Genomic DNA, 19482 nt, shown 5'->3' with positions numbered 1-19482 from the left:
TGGGCTTGAAATCAGACCCTGGGTGCTGTGTCTGAGCTCTTCTGCTCAGCACTCCACCACTTTGAGTCACAGCTCTACTTCCAGCTGTCAGGTAGATACTTGGAGAAAGTCTCACAGACTTTCCTGCCTGGGCTAGCTTTGAACCACTAACCTCAGATCTCAGTCTCTTGAGCAGCTAGAATTATAAGCGTGAGCCATTGAGTGCTCGGATCCTTCTATTCTTTTTAATTTTTTGCCTTGAACTCTGGGCCTGGCCACTGTCCCTGAGCTCTTTTTGCTCAAGACTAGCACTCTACCATTTGAGCGACAGCACCACTTCCAGTTTTTTCTGTGATTAACTGGAGATAAGAGTTTCACAGACTTTCCTGCCTAGGCTGGCATCAAACCTCAATCCTCAGATCTCAGCCTCCTGAGTAGCTAGGATTATAGGCGTGAGCCATCAGTGCTGGGCCCAGCTACTTTTCTGATTTTTTCATGCTACTGCAGTTTGAACTCTGGGCCTTGCACTTGCTAGTCAGATGTTGAATTGCTTGGGCCATGCTTTCAGCCCATATAATGGCTATACAGTTTTCTACTTTGTGGATATTTTGACTGTTTAACATTGTACTTATTGACAACCTTTATTTATAGTTATTATTGGCGTTTCACATTAGAGGAATTCCCCTAATACGAATTCTCCTAACATTTTTTTTTTTTAATTGGTCCTGGGGTCTGAACTCTGGGCCTGGGTGTTGTCCCTCAGCTCTTCAGCTCAAGGCTAGTGCCCTACCACTTGAGCCACAGCGCCACTTCTGGCTTTTTCTGCTTATGTGGTGCTGAGGAATCGAACCCAGGGCCTCATGTATACAAGGCAAGCACTCAGTGATGAACCACCTTCCTAGCCACCTCCCTAATAATTGGTTGTCATATTTAATTGAAAGTACTAAAAATTTAGACCAATGAATAAAAATTACTGAGACATTTTATATTTTCCATCTATTCCATTTACCTAGGACTGAAATATTTTTCAGATGAACACATAAATAGTGTACATAGTATTCTAGTTCTATAATACCACAACATACATACAGTCTGTGTATAAATATTATATATGTGATAGATACATGTGCATTCACATAAGCTTATTAACATTATTTTTCTTTTCTTTCTTTTTTTTTTGTGTGTGTGTATGGGCGGTACTGGAGATGGAACCCAGGACCTTGAGCATGTCATGTGTTTCAATTCAGCCAATCCCACAAAGAAAGCAGATCTTGACTCTTACATTGTTTTGCAACAGCAGCGTTTTTACCTGATGTCAGGAAGGCAAGGGTACCAATGGTTTCATTGGACATGATGTTATGGAAACGTGCCAGCTGCCCAAACATCTGTAGGCCAGCCTCTTTCTCACGGCGGGCTTCTGGTGTTAGACTATCCCATTCACCTCGGTCCTTCTCAATCTGCTGAATCTTTATCTTGCTTAAATACTATAGAAACCAGAGGCAGGATATATGAAAGAAGAGTGCAGCTGAAGGAACATGACATTTAAGAGGTTTTGTTCAAAATCCACTCAACTAAAAGCTGGGGAAACTAGAGACTATGGAAGGGCATGAGCCTTTAATTGTCAAGCATAGGGCTGAAGCTTAAAGAGAACTTTTTTTTTTTTTTTTTGTCGGTCCTGGGGCTTGAACTCTGGGCCTGGGCGCTGTCCCTCAGCTCTTCAGCTCAAGGCGAGCACTCTACCACTTGAGCTACAGCACCACTTCCGGTTTTCTGGTGGTTTATTGGAGATAGGAGTCTCACGGTCTTTCCTGCCTGGGCTGGCTTTGAACCGAGATCCTCAGATCTCAGCCTCCTGAGTAGCTAGGATTACAGGCGTGAGCCACCAGCGCCCGGTTTAAAGAGAACTTTTAAGAAATCACTGTTTTCAAACAGAGTGGCTTCAGCTTGAATAGATTCATCATATACATTAATAGGAAATAGAAAGAAGGAAACCCAGGCTGAAAAAAAAGTACACTCGTGCACACACACACACCAAGTCCTTACTAAATAAAAACAAACATAAAGCTAAATCTAGCCTACCCAAAATAAAAGTCTATCAAATACACAAGGAATTTGGAAGGACAATCTTGCACTTAGCAGCTGCACTGCTAAGTCTGCTTCATTCTTTCTGTCATACTGTTCTTGCTTACAAGGCTCTGTTTATAATAGTACCTGCTCTCATGTCCTTGGAAAGCCTTTTTGTTGATTTGTTCATTTTTTTTTTTCAAACAGACCCTCACCTTGTAGCGAGGGTGGTCTTGAAGTTGAGATCCTCGGCCTCCCAAGTACTAGGATTACAGGTGTATACTACCACACCTGGCTAGAAAATCTTTAAATTTTAGTGTGTAGGATTATGAAAACAGCATGAGACCAAACTCTCTGATGAACAGCACACAAGTTACTTAGTGGGTTGCTAATCGATATGATGACCTTGAGAGTATCCAATAGGTTGCCCTTGGGATTACCTGCTTTTCCTCCCTTTGGATTGCCACCTGACTTATGCTCATTTCAGGTTAGGGAGGTTTTGCCATGCAGCTGGTTAAAGAAGAAATGCACTGCCAGAGCTCAGACACACAAGTTTCACAATACAGCTAAAGATTAGAAGGCACTGAATAGAGGAAAAGTACAACTTGGAGTCTCTTTTTTGCTTATGGTGCTCTATAACTTGAGCCATGCCTATAAGCCTCTTTTTACATTGACTATTTTTGAGGTCTTGATTTATGCCTGGGCTGGTATGGGCTATGGTCCTCCTACTTGTGTATCCCTGTGTTGCTAGGAGTTACAGGAGTTACAGGGCACTGTCTCTGAGCTTATTCATTCGAGGTTAGCACTTTACCACTTGAGCCACAGCTCTACTTCCAGTTTTTTGCGGGTTAATTGGAGTGGAGATAAGAGTCTCATGGATTGTTCTGCCCAGGCTAGCTTCAAACTGCAATCCTCAGATTCCTGCCTGAGTAGCTAGGTTTACAGGTGTGAACTGTCATTAACTAATTGGTTGGTGTTTTTTGAAACAGGGTCTCACTATAGAGCCCAGGCTGGATTGGAACTTGTGATCCTCTGGCCTCAGTCTCCTGAGTATTGAGATTATAGACATGTACCATCACTTCTGGAAAAATTTAAAATCTTTATTAAAAAAAAAATCCAAACCAGAGACTTTTAAAGTAATGATGCAAAACTCAGAATTTTTAGGGGGCAGAGGGTTAAAATCATTGTATTAGTAAACCACTGCTATGATGTATTAGATGGAGAAAGGATGAAAATCCCTGTCATAGGTGGTCTTGGCCATCAATGGGACTGCCCTTTGATCATGTCTCTACTGGAACAATAATGGGGAAAGCTCTCTAATGGTAAACATGAAGGAATAGCACTACTTCTGGTGTGCAAGATGGGTATGAAGGAATAATGTATTATAATGTAACAGTCAGAAGTATATGCTGGAGGAAGTGGTGCTGTGGCTCAAGCAGTAGAGCACTCACCTTGAGCTGAAGAGTGCAGGGATAGCGCCCAAGCCCAGTGTTCAAACCCCACAACCGACAAAAAAAAAAAAAAAAGAAGTATATGCAGTATATGCTGGGGAGGGGGTGTAGTTGAGGAGGTGGGAGGGACGGGATGGTAGGGGAAAAACAAAGGAGGAGGGAACAACACTGGGTAAGAAATGTACTCATTACCTTGCTCAAGGAACTGTAACCCCTCTCAACAGTATTTTCACAATAAAAACCTTATTTTTTTTTTTAAAAGAAGAAGTATATACCGTTCAAGATTTGATGGTTAAATCTTTTCTGCTTACCTGTATAGCTTCATCCAAAAGGAATATGGCATCATTCATCAGCAGGTTAAGAAAGCGAAGGAAAAGTGGGGGATTCATGGCTTCTAAATTCTTAGAGGCATAGTCAGCCAAATCCTGTAAGTCCCAGCCCAAGAGAAAGCCATTTTAGTCCTGAATTGCATGTCACTTAGGACTTACCTGAAGCAACGGGTCTCATCAACTCTCTCTCACCTTAATGCTCTCCCGGTAGCTATCTGTCCCCCACATGTACCTCAGGATGGGATACATGGGACGGCGGTAATTAAACTTCTGTTCAAATTGATGGGGATCTCCTAGATTAAAACAAGAGCAAGATATCAGCAAATGTGATTAAGAAAAGGATCAGCAGCTTATGCCTATGTGCCTTTTTTTTTTGCGGGGTGGGGGGGTGGGGGAATTACTAACAAAATTGTTCTTACCAGTTTATTACAATACTGGGGATTGAGCCCAGGGCTTTGTACATACTTGGCAAATGCTCTAACATTGAGCTACATCCCTAGCCTTTCTTAGGATTTTCTAAAGATCTAGAACAGGGTTTAGTGCTTGCTCATTTCCTTTCTAAGAAAACAAGAGGGAAACAGATGTAAAGGAGACCTTACTCTTCAAGGCACAAGGATGAAGCTGTAAAATAAAAGCTAAAGGAAACAAATGCTTTCAAATCCAACTGTGGAGGATGTAAACAAGGCCTCTGGGCTGGTCCCGGTAGTGGCAAAGTCATATGCAGAACACTAAGTAATCCCCACATTATTTATAGACAGTACCCCAACCATGGAACCAACTGGTTCTTTTGTGTGCTGGTACAAGGCTTGAACTCAGGGCCTCTTGCTTGACTGGTATTCTATCACTTGAAGCACACCTCCATTTCTGGCTTTTTGCTGGCCAAATGGAGATAATCAGCCTCCTGGGTAGTAGTTAGGATTATAGTATGAGCAACCAGTACCTAGCCCAATTGGTTCTGGCCAGAAGCTAAAAACCTGAGGCCCAGATGTTTTAAAAAAAAACCAAGATATCACTAGGGCCCTATAAACTGGACCATATACAAAAGAGAGAGAAAGCCACTGCTAGTGGCTCATGCCTGTAATTCTAGCTACTCAGGAGGCTGAGATCCGAGGATTGCAGTTCAAAGCCAGACTGGGCAGGAAAGTCAGTGAGACTTTTTATCTCCAATTAACCACCAGAAAACTGGAAGTGGTGCTGTGGCTTCAGTGGTAGTGGCACTTGCCTTGAGCTGAAGAGCCCAGGGACAGCAGCCAGGCCCAGAGTTCAAGGCCCAGGACCAACAAAAAAAAAGGGGAGAGAATAGCATTTGGAGTCACAGGGTAGTTGGATGCTTAATTTAATATGAGTCTCCTATCTTTTTTCTTTCTCCCTGTCTCTTCCCATAACTCCCATAACTGGGGCTGGAACTCAGAGCTCTTGCTCAGTTTTCTTGTTCACAGCCTGTGTTCTACAGGTTGAGCCATGCCTTGCTTTAGCTTTTGGTTGGTTAACTGGGGATGGAGTCTCACAGATTTTTCTGCTCAGGCTGACTTTGAATTGGGAGTCTTCAGGTCTCAGACTGCTGAATAGCTTGGATTACAGACATGAGTCACTAGTGCCTGGCTGGTTCTACCACTTATTAGTTGTATGACATGAATAGAAAATTAAATTTTTTAGTATTCATGTTCTCATAGATAAAATGAGAATAAAGCCAAACTTTTCAGAAGGTGGCAGATTAGTAGTGTAATGAATTTAAAAAGCACTCAGCATCAAGCCTGGCTCACAGCAGATATCCAACAAATGATGGCTTGACATTTCTCTGATATTCAACAGTGATCAAGCAATGACATTCCACTGGTATCAGCTTTTTGTTCTGGACTTGGCTGTGCAACCACTTTACCTGTAAATTCAATGTCCACAAAAACCTTGATTAGCGCTTCTGCAAGTTGGGGTGCATATGAAAAGTTGCAGAATACACGTTTCCGGTGGAACACACTGGATACCAAGGGACTTGGGGTCTGATCGAGGTGAGGCATCACTGCTTCTAACACCTCAGCGAGCTTGGCCCTGAGGTGGGGATTCTTCATTCTGCAGGGAGGACCGAAAGCAAGATAAGCAGAAACGAACTCCCAAATGCACATTTCTGGCCTCTCCACAGAGGCGCTAACATGCCTCATACTGCCATTACAAGAAAAAACAAGATCCACTGTGCAGTTTGAAGTTTGCCAATACTGGGGTGATGCAGGGTATCCCATTTAACTCGAGGTGAGAGCTGAACAAGTTTGAGGGTGAGTACTTAAATCTCTATTTAATACTTAGCTACCCAATTTGTTTTTTATAACAATGCATTATTATTGGCCAGTCCTGAAGTTTGAACTCTGGGCCTGGGCACTGTCTCTAAGCTCCTTTTGCTCAAGGCTAGTACTCTACCACTTGAACCATCGCACCACTTTCAGCTTTTTCTTTGATTAAATGGATATAAGGTTCTCCCAGATTTTCCGGCCTGGGTTGGCTTTGAACTGTGATCCTCAGATCTCAGCTTCCTGAGTAGCTAGGATTACAGGCATGAGCCACCAATATCCGGCAACAATGCATTATTTACTTCATATTATTCTCTGACAGTTTCACTCAGGCTAAAACTTGCTTTCCCAAGCTTTAATGAGATTAGGTTATAATTGTCATATGTTACTCAAATTTATTCCATGCCTACCTAGTCAAGACTTAGGGACTTATGACTTCTCCTTAGGTCTGCTTTTATCTACTTTTCATTGATATGGCTCAGGGAATTTTGGGTCATTCTCTCTTTCTTTGTGCTGGTAGTGGGGCCTTAGGTCTTGTTGTCATTCATCTTGTTTGCTTATGACTGGTGTCCTGCCACTTCAGTCACACCTCCAGTCAAGTTTTTCAAATTTTTTGCTAGTTAATTGAAGATAAAAGAATTGCTCAGCTGGGAGTTGATGGTTCACACCTGTAATCCTAGCTACTCAAAAGGCTGAGGTCTGAGGATTGTGGCTCAAAGCCAGCCTGGGCAGAAAAGTCCCTGTGAGACTCTTATCTCCAATTAACCACCAGAAAACCAGAAATGGAGCAATAGCTCAAAGTAATGGAGTGCTAGCCTGAGCAAAAGTGCTCAGGGATAGTGCCCAGGCCTGAGTTCAAGCCCCACAACTGCCAAAAAGAAAAAAAGAGAAAAAAGTTTCTTTATTCTGCCTAGACTGACTTTGAATGGCAAGTCTTAGATCTCAGTCTCCTGAGTAACTAGGATTATAGTCATGAGTCACCAAGACCTGGCTCATTCTCTTTATTGTGCAGCAAATGTGAACTTAAAAAAAAAAAAGCCGGAAAAAAAAAAGCCGGAAGTGGCAGTGTGGCTCAAGTGGTAGAGCACTAGCCTTGAGCTGAAGAGCTGAGGGACAGCGCCCAGGCCCAGAGTTCAAGCCCTACAACAGACAAAAAAAGAGTCTGTTTCCTTTGGTCTATGCACCAAACAAGCTAGGGAAGCAATTCTAAAAGCCATAATATATATTCTTTGCAAAAAAGGTCTAGAAGCTATGAGTTAGAGACTTAAGATTCGAAGTTACACTGTCCTAAGTTAACTGCTCATACATTTCAGACCAGCAAGAGCAAGCTCTGGCGTCACACAATTAATAGGAGAGCATTAGCACCAGCATGCCACTGGTAAGATTTCTGGCAATGTGGTAGCTATTTTAACCAGGGATAGCAGTGTAATTCCCCTGAAGGTATCTGATGTGCAGGTTCAAATTCTCTGTGGGCAAAGTCCTTTGCTTATTATGCCTCTCCACAATGGGATTTTTTGACTGTCGATTGGGATGGTCAAGTGATTAATTAACATTAACGTAACTTCTGAAAAGCAACCCCTTATGATTCAGGCTTGTTTATTTCTTGGTTTAGAAGTCTTTTGAATGTTCTGCTGCTCCTAACCGTGACTCACACTTTCAGCGCCTCACCTTTCTATGCTTCCAGTGAAAATGGTGATGAAGTGGAGGACATGCTCCAGGGAGTCTGCAGATGTCTCCAAGATGTCATCAGCAAAGCGACGGAGAAAAATGAGGAAATCACCCAGGTTATCTGCAAAAAACTCTGAAAAGGAAAATATTCACTGTCCACTGGTACTAAATATTTCCGTTTCTCCCATTCTCCCTACTTGATGAAGTTTTAAAAAATTTAAAAGTCTTAACCTACGGATAAGTAAATAAATGTAGAATCTCCTTTATAGGTATATCAAGTAAATATATGAACAGGAATGACCCGAACTATTGTTAACACACCACTTACATATTTTCCTAACTCAAGGCTAACCATAATTTAAGCAGTCCTGTAAGTATCTGAAGAGTTATAGATCAGGAGTTTTACATTAGAAGCTTATGGTGGCCAGCCTACTCTTTCCTTCTTCCTCCTTCCCTTCTTTCTTTCTCTTTTTTGGCTAGTCCTGGGGCTTGAACTGTCTCTGAGCTTGTTGTTGCTCAAGGCTAGCGCTCTACCACTTGAGCCATAGCACCACTTCCAGCTTTTTCTGTGGTACTGAAGAATTGAACCCAGGGCTTCATGCATGCTAGGCAAGCACTCTATCACTAAGTCACATTCCCAGCCCCTGCTTGCTTTCTTTTTTTGAGACAGGGTTTTGCTGTGTAGCTCAGAATGGCTTAAATTTACATAGTTTAAGCTGGCCTCCAACTTTCGATCCTCCTGCCTCCACCTTCTGAGTGCTGGGATTATAGGTGTATACTACCATGCCTGGTTCTTCCTACATCTTTCTAGGGTAAAAGAAGTCACCCTGAAGTATACAGTGTAAGTGATGACATGTCATTTCAAAGATGTGGTAATAAAAGCTTGCCGCTTCCATTTTGATGATTTGTACTGAGAGAAGCCAGGTGCCATCTCATGAGTGGTACTAAGGAGATGACTGTGGCCTAGAAAAGAGGGTGCTGGCCCTTTGTGCAAACAACTGAGGTCTGACCACATCCACATGACTGGCTTTGCAATTGGATCCTCCAGCCTTAGTTGAATCCTCAGATTCCTATATCCTTGATTGATAGCCTGGCTGCAACCTGATAAGGTAAAACCACTAGCAAGTGCTCCTGACCCATGGAAATTGTGAGACAATGTTTGTTTTAAGCTGCTATGTGTTAGATGATTTGTTATAGAGCAATAGGTAGCAAACATAGCAAATAGCAAGAACATTTTGCCTGATTTGATGCATAGTATCTGCTAATCCCTCACTACATACACATACAATCTTCCTTCTAGAAGGGTTAACTGATAGGAGACAATATTTTCTTTAAAAAAGCTTAGAGAGAGTTAGACAGACAAACCTGTAATTTGAATGACAAACAATATCAATAAGAGAACAGCTCATGAAAACTCCGCCTGTTCTGCATCTTTTGATATGCACAGCATTGGGGAAACAAGTCCAAGGCCTCGTGTGGCCTCATACTTTGATTAGTAAATACTATATTATTTATGAGTTTGATTTGTTTCTCCAAAAACAATGGAAGGATAGTGAAGGAAGAGTATTTTGAGAATTACACTTCCAAGGTGACCCAGTTAAACTTAGATGGCTATAAATAGGAAGTTCCCATTGGAGAGCCTACTTACCTGGCACATAAGCCAAAGCACTGTAGCCATCTGGCAAAGGAAAAGTTAGTTCTATTGGCTGTGAGCCCTCATTGCCTATGGCTAGCTGAACCAGGAGAACAGCCATGGACACTTGCAAATTTAGGCAGTTTTGTAGCATCTGTGGCTCAGTCATTGCCGTCTTGGTAGAAAGATAGATGGTCATCAGTCGTTCAAACTGCTCCCGGAGACTATCAGCAGCAGGGCTAGAACTCTGCTGAGCATCCTGCCAGGCTACTTGCAGCCGATGCAGATTTTGGTTGTTTTTCACCATCTGATCATGCAACCTGCCCCCAAGGAAGCAAAAGAGACTGGGTCAGGGAGGCTCATTTGAGGACAGTCTATTATCAACTACTTCAGCAAAACGTATCCTCATTTCTTTCTTTTGGGATTCTCTTCAAGAATGTAGGGAGTTGCAGGTACAATGACACAGAAAGTATTCCAATAGTTTCTGACAGGGAAGGTCAACAGCAATGGAAAATGTTACCAAGCATTCAACACAAAGAAGCTAATCATAAATAGCAGTCTTCAGCGCCAATGCAAAGAGCAGTAGCTTGGTTTAGCAGGGTGTAGCGTTGGATGTTATGTAAAATATGCAAGTATTAAGCAAAGTGCAAGAAGCCCAGTACAAAGTAGGCCACAGTGTGATGGTCGTATGTTGAAGGGGTGATAGGGATGGTTTGCAAATTAGGAGAAAACCAAGCAAATAAAAGGGACTCCAGATTAGTAATGACCACGTATCAGCTAGTTATCACCTGGGATGTGATCTAAGAGCAACTTCCAGGTCTCTACTGTGCAATATAAAATGAAATTATTCTTCACAATAGTTTGTCCAAATAATCTTTACCAGAAGAATTCAAAGCTATGGATAACTGAATCTACATGTCCAAAATCACTCAGTTAAAATCTCACAGTTAATGTTGAGGATAACATATCAGGGAACTAGATAACATTCATTTTTTTTAAATTTAATTTTATTTTATTTGTGAACATACTGTACAGAGGGGTTACAATTACATGGGCAGGATAATGCATACATTTCTTACCAAGCATTGCAGCCTCCTCTTTTGGTTTACCCTTCACATCCCTTCCCAGCCTCCCCCCCCCATAACATTCATTTTTATGTCTGAATCTAGATTGTTAAACAGATTAAAAGATATGCTGAACATCTATCTACTGTCTCACAATGTTAATCATGTCATTTAAAAACTAATAAAGACAAGTTTTTCAGTAATTTACTGTTTGAGCAAGTTTGGAGGGAAAATGCTGTGTTAAGTATTCTGAAAAGACAAAAAATAAAACAAAACAAAACCTTAACAAGGTGCTAAAAAACCCTTTCCATGGACCTGAACTATGACTGAATTCCTATTTATTTCTCCTTATTTATACTAGTAATCATAAGCAGCAAAGTAAAAGGAAATCAAAAATTGTAAGATGACATGTGGCTGGCCAGGAACTCAACCTACTAGTACTGAAATCTTTACACCTTATAGTCCTTTTTCTGGTAGGTACACAGATCTTCAGAGTGTGGTTGTACTGTTTTCATTGAAATCTTATATCAAAACTGTCTTAATGTTTGACAATTTTGTCTTTTACTACAAAGCAGAAACTTTTTTTTTTTTTTTAAAGTTCTGGGCCTTGAACTCAGGCCTCGGTGCTGTCTATAAGCTTTTCCACTCAAGGCTAGTGCTCTACCACTTGAGCTACAGTTCTGCTTCCTTTTTTTTTGGCTGTTTGTGGGGCTTGAACTCAAGAGCCTGGGCCTTATCCCTGAACTTTTATGCTCAAGGATAGTGCTCTACCACTCTGAACCATAGCTCTACTTCCAGTTTTCTGGTTATTAATTGGAGATCAGTGTCTCACAAACTTTCCTGCCTGGGCTGTCATGAAACAGATTCTCAGTTCTCAGACTTCTCAGTAGCTAAGATTATTGGCATAAGCCACTGGCACCTCGCTTCTACTTCCATCTTTTTGGTGGTTAATTGGAGATAAGAGCCTCATAAAACTTTTCTGAGCTGGGGGCCAGTGGCTCACGCCTATAATCCTAGCTACTCAGGAGGCTGAGATCTGAGGATCACCGTTCAAAATCAGTCTGGGCAGGAAAGTCCTAGAGACTCTTACCTACAATGAACCACCAGAAAACCAGAAATGTTGCTGTGGCCCAAGTGGTAGAGTACTAGCCCTGAGTTGAAGAGCTTAGAGATAGCACCCAGGCCCAGAGTTCAAGCCCCACAACTGACAAAACCAAAAAACTTTTCTTCCCGGATAGCTTCAAGCCTTGTTCCTCAGATCTCAGTCTCCTGAGCAGGTGTGAGCCACTAGTGCCCGACTAAAACTTAAGTTTAAAAAATTATGAGTAGAAAATAAAAATATGAGCAGGAAGTGAACTATAAAAGGAAAATAACTGAATTTTCCTAGATGAAAACAGAAGATGATTTAATGATTTCTAAAATGTCAAGAAAATATCAGCATATCCTTCATTTGATTCACATAAACATGAAGAAATAAATGCCTGATTGTCCCCTCCCCACTAGATTCCAGTTTAAGTCTTTAGAGTAAGTCTCTAAGGCTCACTTTCAATCTGGTTGTCAATACAACTAAATATTTCTTTTCCAATAATAGCAAAAGAGTTACCTGTGAAATCCCAAATACAAGGTGTACTCTGTCAGGGCAAGGTTCTCTGTTACAAGGTTGTAGCTCTGTGGAAAATTTGGCTCCTGTACAGCTGGGATCAAACAGGTTTCTTTATCCAAGCCTGAAACAAGTTAAAAGGAATGGTGAATGGGTAGCCACAGACATCTACCTTGGTCTCCAAACTCCCCTTACTTTTGTTCAGCTTCTATATTGCTATCAAAATAAATCTTGTCACATTACTTCCTTACCTAATTACTTTTTTTGGCTTCTTGTTGTCTACAGAAATAGTTAAGACCCCTTTGTATAACTGATGCAATCACCAAAACTTAAAAGGAATAGATTTTTCTCATTGATAGGCAATGGACCACGTATATATATTTTGTACTTTTCTGTACTTATTTGCTTTAGAGCAGGTATCACTTTTAATTTTGTGTGCCAGTCCTAGGGCTTGGACTCAGGGCCTGGGTGCTGTCCCTCAGCTTTTTTGCTTAAGGTTAGCACTTCACCACTTGAGCCACAGCTTCACCTCTGGCTTTTTGGTGGTTATGGACTTTCTTGAATGGGCTGGCTTGGAACTGACATCCTCAGATCTCAGTCTTCCGAGTAGCCAAGATTATAGTGTGAGCCACCTGTGCCTGGGTACACATCACTTTTATAATTACAGAGTCATAAAGTAGAAGTGATACATCAAAATTAGGAAGCAATTCATTCTGAGTGGTAGAAACATTAAGTCATTTTTCTTTTCACTTCTGCATACTGTTTAAGTTTTTTCCAGTCTGGTCCCAATCTTCTTCCTCTCCAGACCCATTTCCTCCTTACTATTCACCACTTATTCCTCATTTCCCTCTCATTCTAGCCACACTGAATTGCTCCTTATTCATCAGTCAACACTTTCCAGATCTGCGTTTCTTACACTTGTTTTTCCCTTTGCATAAAGAGAATCTCTTGCTCTTTTGCCTGGTAAAACCTAACTTGTCTTTCAAGATTTAGCTGTGACAACCTCCAGCTTCTCAGGAGTTGATTATACACTTCTGGCTCTGTGCTCTTACAGCTTAGCAAGAAGGCGAATTATAACTATCTGTTAACATATTTGCCTTCTTCTAGAGTCTCGTTTTTTAAGATCTGTGAATGAATGCTCAAGCTGCCAAATCCAGAGAAGTCTCACTAGAGCATAACACTTGAAATCTGTCTTTGCTGGTGCTGGTAGCTTATGCCTGTAATCCAAGCTACTCATGAAGGTAATCCAGAGACTCAGATTTGAAGCCAGCCTGGGCAAAAGAGGTCCCAAGGTACCATCTTCAAAATAACCAGCCAGATTGGAAGTGTGGCTATGAGCAAGCAAACCAAGCAAGTGGGGGTAGGGGGTAGCTCTGAGTTCAAACCCAGTACTGGCAAAACAAAACTGTCTTAAAGAGACACAGACACACTTTGAGGAGCCCAGTTCCCCCTTATCTCTCATGTGTACATCTTTAGTTTTTTACACACACACACACACACACACACACACACACACACACACACACACACACTTACTTTGAGGAGCCCAGTTTCTCCCCACCCTACCTCTCATGTGTACATTTTTAGTTTTTCGTTCTTCATCATTCAACTCCTTCAGGGCACAGTAAGTGGGATTAAAGGTGAGGAGCCGGGAGGATCTGGGTTTGCAAAATGGCTGGCATAGCTTCAGAAGAGCAGCACCCAGATTCAGAAAGAAGGCATCCGAGGCATACATTTGGAAGAAGATTTCTGGCATCTGATTGGCCCAAATCTTGGTGCGGCCTGCATTTGCATGCAAACAGTTCCCAAGCCAGGATAAGATACAGTGCTTGGTTTCTGGAGAGAGCTGGAGTAAGTTCTTCAGCATCTGGTAGATCTTTTCATGGAACTGAGCCATGAACTGTTTAACCAGAAAACACAACCACAGAACATTCCAGTTTCACAATCCTAGTATTTTTTTTTTTTTTGATGTTCAAACTTTACCAGTTGGCAGTTTCTAAAAGTATGCTAATCCTAATCTTTCCCCTCATTCTCTTTGTGCCTCATCCCCCAGACTGGATTAAAAAAAAAAAGGTATGGGCTCTTAGGAATTTTTTTAAGCTACTGTTAAACTGAAGACAACAGGAGGTCATTAGCTTTTTTTTGTCAAGCATTAGATAGTAAATATTTCTGGCTCTGCTTGTTATATGGTCTTGGCAGCAATTACCCAACTTTACTGTTATAGCATGAAATCAAGCCATACGCAATATGGACATGGCTGTTCAATAAAACTTTTTTTTTTGGGGGGGGGTCTGGCCGTGGGGCCTGAACTCTGGGCCTGGGCGCTGTCCCTCAGATCTTCAGCTCAAGGCTAGCGCTCTACCACTTGAGCCACAGCACCACTTCTGGCTTTTTTCTTTTTGCTTATGTGGTACTGAGGAATCGAACCCAGGGCCTCATGCATGCAAGGCAAGCACTCTACCACTGAGCCACCTTCCCAGCCCCATAAAACTTTATTTACAAAAACAGGTGGCAGGCTGGATTTGGCTACTGCAATGGTTTGTCAACACCTGCTTGACAGAGTTGTGATAATTAAAAAGTGAATGAGATACTTAAAATGTCCCCAGTTCACCCACTTAGATGCCTCATGGTGGTCTGCCTCTATTAAAATTTTGTTAAAAGGTCCAAGCAAAATGGGCATAGTTGGTAGGAAGATAGAAGATTTAAAAAAGGTTCATAAGCTAAGTCAAACAATTTTAGGAGCTAAGTGATAAGAATGGTTTGGTAAGAAATGTGGGGGTTGAGGGGACGTAGCAATACTACCGCACAGAGCAAGACAAGAGTTGCAATAGCCTGCTTTCACCCCAGGGCAAATTCCCCTGTACTCCTACCAAATGCAACAAGAGGGCCTTTCCTTATATTGGTACAGCAAAAGCCAACAAGACCAATCTGCTTTCCAAAAGAGGCTTAGATAACCTAAACTGGACATGGTTCATGAGGAAATGACTTAACCTACAATCTGGGACTAGGATACCCTAGGAAACAGTTCCACCTGATGGATGTTGGCCTCCTGCACTTTGATCTCCTGAGGACTGGAACGAGATGGGTTCAGGAAGTAGCCATGATTTTCTACCACACCCGGAGTCTTGAACAAGCAGGAGATACTGAGAATGACTCCCAGCAAGGTCTTCTGATACATCTGCCCATTGTTAAGGTCCTTGGGCTGAATGTATTCTACAAAAACCTGTAAGACAAGACAAGTTCCTCTTAATCATCTGTATGGCAAGATAAAAGTGCAAGGGATGCAAGGCCTCCAAGAATTCAGTATATATATATGTATATATAAAAAACAACCAATCCATCTTTCTCTTGTTTTGTAGGTAATGATATTGAGCCCTGGGAGCACGGAAGTATGAAATGTTAAGTCACAAGTTCAATGAACATAGACTACTTTCAGACTTACCTTAGCCATATCCTTTTGCCTAGTGAAATACAGAAGAATATCCAGATATGCATACAAGAGGATCTGGCAGAGCTCCAGATCTTTTATCCGGTTCAATAAAATATCAAACACTGGAATCATAACTTCAGGAAATGTTCGAACTTCCTCATCCAACAGCAATGCTTCAATGACCTCTTCTAGAAATTCAGTTACATCTTCAAAATCTAACCCAAGACAAAAGAGAGAAAGGAGGGGCTGGGAAGGTGGCTCAGTGATAGAGCGCTTGCCTTGCATGCATGAGGCCCTGGTTCGATTCCTCAGCATCACATAAACAGAAAAGGCTGGAAGTGGGGCTGACACTCAAGTGGTAGAGCACTAGCCTTTAGCTAGAGCTGAGGGACAGCGCCCAGGTCCAGAATTCAGGCCCCACGACTGACCAAAGAAAAAAAAGAAAAAAAGAAAGAGGCCACTGGAATATTTTTATACATTAGCACACTTTCTCCCCCCACCCTCTCTTCTTGAGGTGCTGGTGACCAAAGCCAGGACCTTGTGCATCCCAGGAAAGTGCACTTCTAGTGAGTTACAGCCCTAGCACCATTTACTGGCTCTATTCTTCCTATTTTTGGTATTTAAGTCAAAGATCAAGATATGTGAGCTGTCCTCCTTTATTTATACCATAACCATAATGGCTCTGAAACTTTCTAATGAAATGAAGAGGAATTTAAAATTTGGAAAGATCTTATGTACTCACGGGCTCCTTGGATGGCTTCTAACATCAAATCTATCAGTTGCTCATGGATGTTTTGGTCAACATAGATCTCTGGGGTGAGAAGAACCGTTCGGGTATTAGACACAGTGAGGTTCCTACACTGCACTGCAAAGGGCAACAGATTCTCTGGAACTTTGGTAATCTGCAAACAACATGAAGACAGGGAAGAGTACAGCTTCTAGGACCAGAACAAGGGTCAACACAACAAACAATGGGAAAGACAAGATGTCCCAAAACAACACTGGTTTCTTGCAGATGCTTGAAAATTTACAACAGATTCATTCTTTGGCTTAAGAAATCACTTGTTGAAATTCTAGACTGGAAGTGCCAAGCTTAGTAGTATAAATGGTTTAATCAGATCTTTTAAAAATATTTTAGGGCTGGGAAGGTGGTTCAGTGGTAGAGTGCTTGACATGCAGGCATAAGGCCCTGGGTTTGATTCCTCAGCACCACATAAACAGAAAAAGCTGCAAGTGGTGCTGTGGCTCAAGTGGTAGAGTGCTAGCCTTGAGATGAAGAGCTGAGGAACAGTGCCCAGGCCCAGAGTTCAAGCCCCATATCTGACCAAAAAAACAAAAACAAAAACAAAAAAAATTAAAGTTATATTTTAAAAATAAGTGTTTTTTTTAATCGGTCCTGGGGCTTCAACCCAAGCCTGGATGCTGTCCCTGAGCTTTTGTGCTCAAGGACAGTGCTCTACCACTCTAAGCCACAGCTCCATTTCTGTTTTGGGGGTGGTTAATTGGAGATAAGAGTCTCACAAACTGTTCTGCCCAGACTAGCTTTGAAATGCAACGCTTAGGTCTCGATCTCCTGAGTAGCTAGGATTACAGGTGAGAGCCACCAGCCCAGCTTAATGGGGTGATTTCTAAAGTGGTTTAAGGAGAGAATAGGAGGGGCTGGGATTGTGGCTTAGAGGTAGAGAGCTTGCCTAGCATGCATGAAGCCCTGGGTTTAATTCCTCAGTACTACATAGACAGAAAAAGCCGGAAGTGGCACTGTGGCTCAAGTAGTAGAATAGTAGCCTTGAGCAAAAGCAGCACAGGGACAGTGCCAAAGTGCTGAGTTCAAGCCCCAGGACTGGCAGGAGAGGGAGAGGGAGGATAGAAAAAGAATATGAATAGGAGGCAGGAGGTTAGCTGAGATGGACTCCAAGCCACAGAAATAGGACCACATCTTTAGAAAGCAGTTTAGAGTGCCTCTAATACCCAGTTCCACACTGTGAGGAGGATAAATGTATATAATATCACATACACATACAGTGATCCAATTCAGTTACATGCCAATTTGGTCACATCCAAGGGACAATATAGTATTTAATAGGGATTATTCCTTTACCTCTTCCTTAGCTCTTTGGAAGCAGGAGTAAAGGTAACGAAAGATGTGCCTTTCCCCTGCATCTCGATCAGCAGACAGATTTAATGTTGTAGAAGAAGTCATGTTAATCAAGTGGTTTCCTGGATCTTGAAGTAATAACCGAGCAAAGATGGCCTATTAAGAAAAACAAATAAAAACACTATACTATTGCAAAATTAACCTTTAGAACTAAGAGGTAAAAAGTAATTTTGATATGGGCTATTCTAAGATCATAGACTTGATTTACAGGGAAGGGAAAAATATTAGAAAATAACTTTATAAAGAAAATTGTGCATTGGGCACCGGTGGCTCACTCCTATAATCCTACCTACTCAGAAGTCTGAGATCTGAGGATTGTGGTTCAAAGCCAGCTGGGGCAGTGAAGTCCATGAGACTCATCTCCAATTAACCACCAGAAAACTCGAAGTGGAGGTATAGCTCAAAGTGGCAGAGCGCTCGCCTTGAGCAAAAGAAGTCAGGTACAGCACCCTGGCCCTGAGTTCAAGCCCTATGACCAAACCAAACCAAACCAAAAACTGTGTGGTATAGCCTCACCACAGAGTAGGCATTAAAAGATTACTTGATTGGCACTGAGAATCAGTGGTTTATGTATGAAATTTATTATTTTGTGTGATTATTGGGTTTATAAAAGCTTTCTTACACGTGTAAAGTTAAACTCCCAAGTTGTCAAATATCTTTCCTGCTATTTTCTTCGCCTATAATACTGATTGAACCCAGGGCCTTGCAAAGGTAGACAGCACTCTTATCATTTGAGCCAATCTTTTATTTTGTTTTTGAGATAGGACTTTGTTAACTTTGCCTAAGCTGGCTTTGAACTAGCAATCTTCCTGTTTCTGCCTACTCTAAACCTGACTATCAACTTTCATTCCTGTAGTGTGCACCAGGTGTTTGAAGAGTGCAGTGCAATGTCCTCTAAAGGCCAGTGTGGTGCGATTGGAAAGTGGTGGAAATCAAGACCTGGGCCTAGTGGAAGGTCCTTTTCTTTTTTTTTTGCCAGTCCTGGGGCTTGAACTCAGCACTTGGGCACTCTCCCTGAGCTTCTTTGGTCAAGGCTAGCACTCTACCATTGAGCCACAGTGCCACTTCCAGCTGTTTCTGTTTATGTGGTACTGAGAAATTGAACCCAGGGCTTCATGCATAAAAGGCAAGCGCTCTACCACTAAGCCTCATTCCTAACCCTAATAGATATATTTTTTATTGTAAAGACACTGTACAGAGGGGTTACAGTTACATGAATAAGGCAATGAGTATATTTCCTATTGAGCATTGTTAACCCCACCTTTGTTTTTCCCCTCCCCTCCCTTCCCTCCCCACTTCCCCAACTCCTCCCTTCTGGAAGGTCCTTAAGTCATCAGAGGTGATCCCTTGAAAGGACTGTGGTCTTCCTTGTCTAGTAATATAAGTGATTTACTTTACTACATTCTCCCATTGTGATGTATTATCTTTCCACAGTCCAAAACAATGGGGCCAATGTATCATGGACACTGGGGACAAAACAAACTTTTGACTAATACAGTATTGTTTTGATTTGATTTCTTTTCTCTCCCCTCCTCTCCCTCTCCCCTTCTTCCTTCCTTCCTTTCTTTTTGGGTGAGGAGCTTGAACTCAGGTATAGTCCCTGAGCTTTTCTGCTCTACCACTTTGAGCCACAGTGTCACTTCCAGTTTTCGGTGGTTAATTGGAGATAAGAGTCTCATGGAATTTCCTGTCCTGGTGGCTTTGAATCATGATCCTCAGATCTCAGCCTTCCTACTAGCTAAGATTGCAGGCCTGAGCCACCAGTGCCAGGCCTGTTTTGATTTCTGAAAGTATATAAGCAACAACAACAAAAATGGCAGTAGTGGGGGG

General features: G+C 41.9%; 1 protein-coding gene across 1 annotated transcript in view; it reads right to left on the bottom strand.

Annotated features, from left to right (window-relative positions):
• The window catches only part of Ube4a (ubiquitination factor E4A), a 38251-nt gene that overhangs the window by 8258 nt on the left and 10511 nt on the right, over positions 1–19482 (bottom strand). The window contains exons 5-16 of the mRNA XM_013009710.1: positions 17596–17748; positions 16240–16399; positions 15510–15712; positions 15099–15290; positions 13634–13967; positions 12071–12191; positions 9419–9723; positions 7771–7903; positions 5703–5890; positions 4016–4116; positions 3806–3919; positions 1289–1463 (exon numbers count right to left, since the gene is read on the bottom strand). Of these exons, the coding sequence (XP_012865164.1) occupies positions 1289–1463; positions 3806–3919; positions 4016–4116; positions 5703–5890; positions 7771–7903; positions 9419–9723; positions 12071–12191; positions 13634–13967; positions 15099–15290; positions 15510–15712; positions 16240–16399; positions 17596–17748 (2179 nt within the window). The remainder of the gene's footprint in view (positions 1–1288; positions 1464–3805; positions 3920–4015; positions 4117–5702; positions 5891–7770; positions 7904–9418; positions 9724–12070; positions 12192–13633; positions 13968–15098; positions 15291–15509; positions 15713–16239; positions 16400–17595; positions 17749–19482) is intronic.

The sequence above is a fragment of the Dipodomys ordii genome, unplaced genomic scaffold (genome assembly GCF_000151885.1).
Source record: "Dipodomys ordii isolate 6190 unplaced genomic scaffold, Dord_2.0 Scaffold10, whole genome shotgun sequence".
Classification (NCBI taxonomy): Eukaryota; Metazoa; Chordata; class Mammalia; order Rodentia; family Heteromyidae; genus Dipodomys; species Dipodomys ordii.
This window is presented reverse-complemented; position numbering and strand designations above follow the sequence as displayed.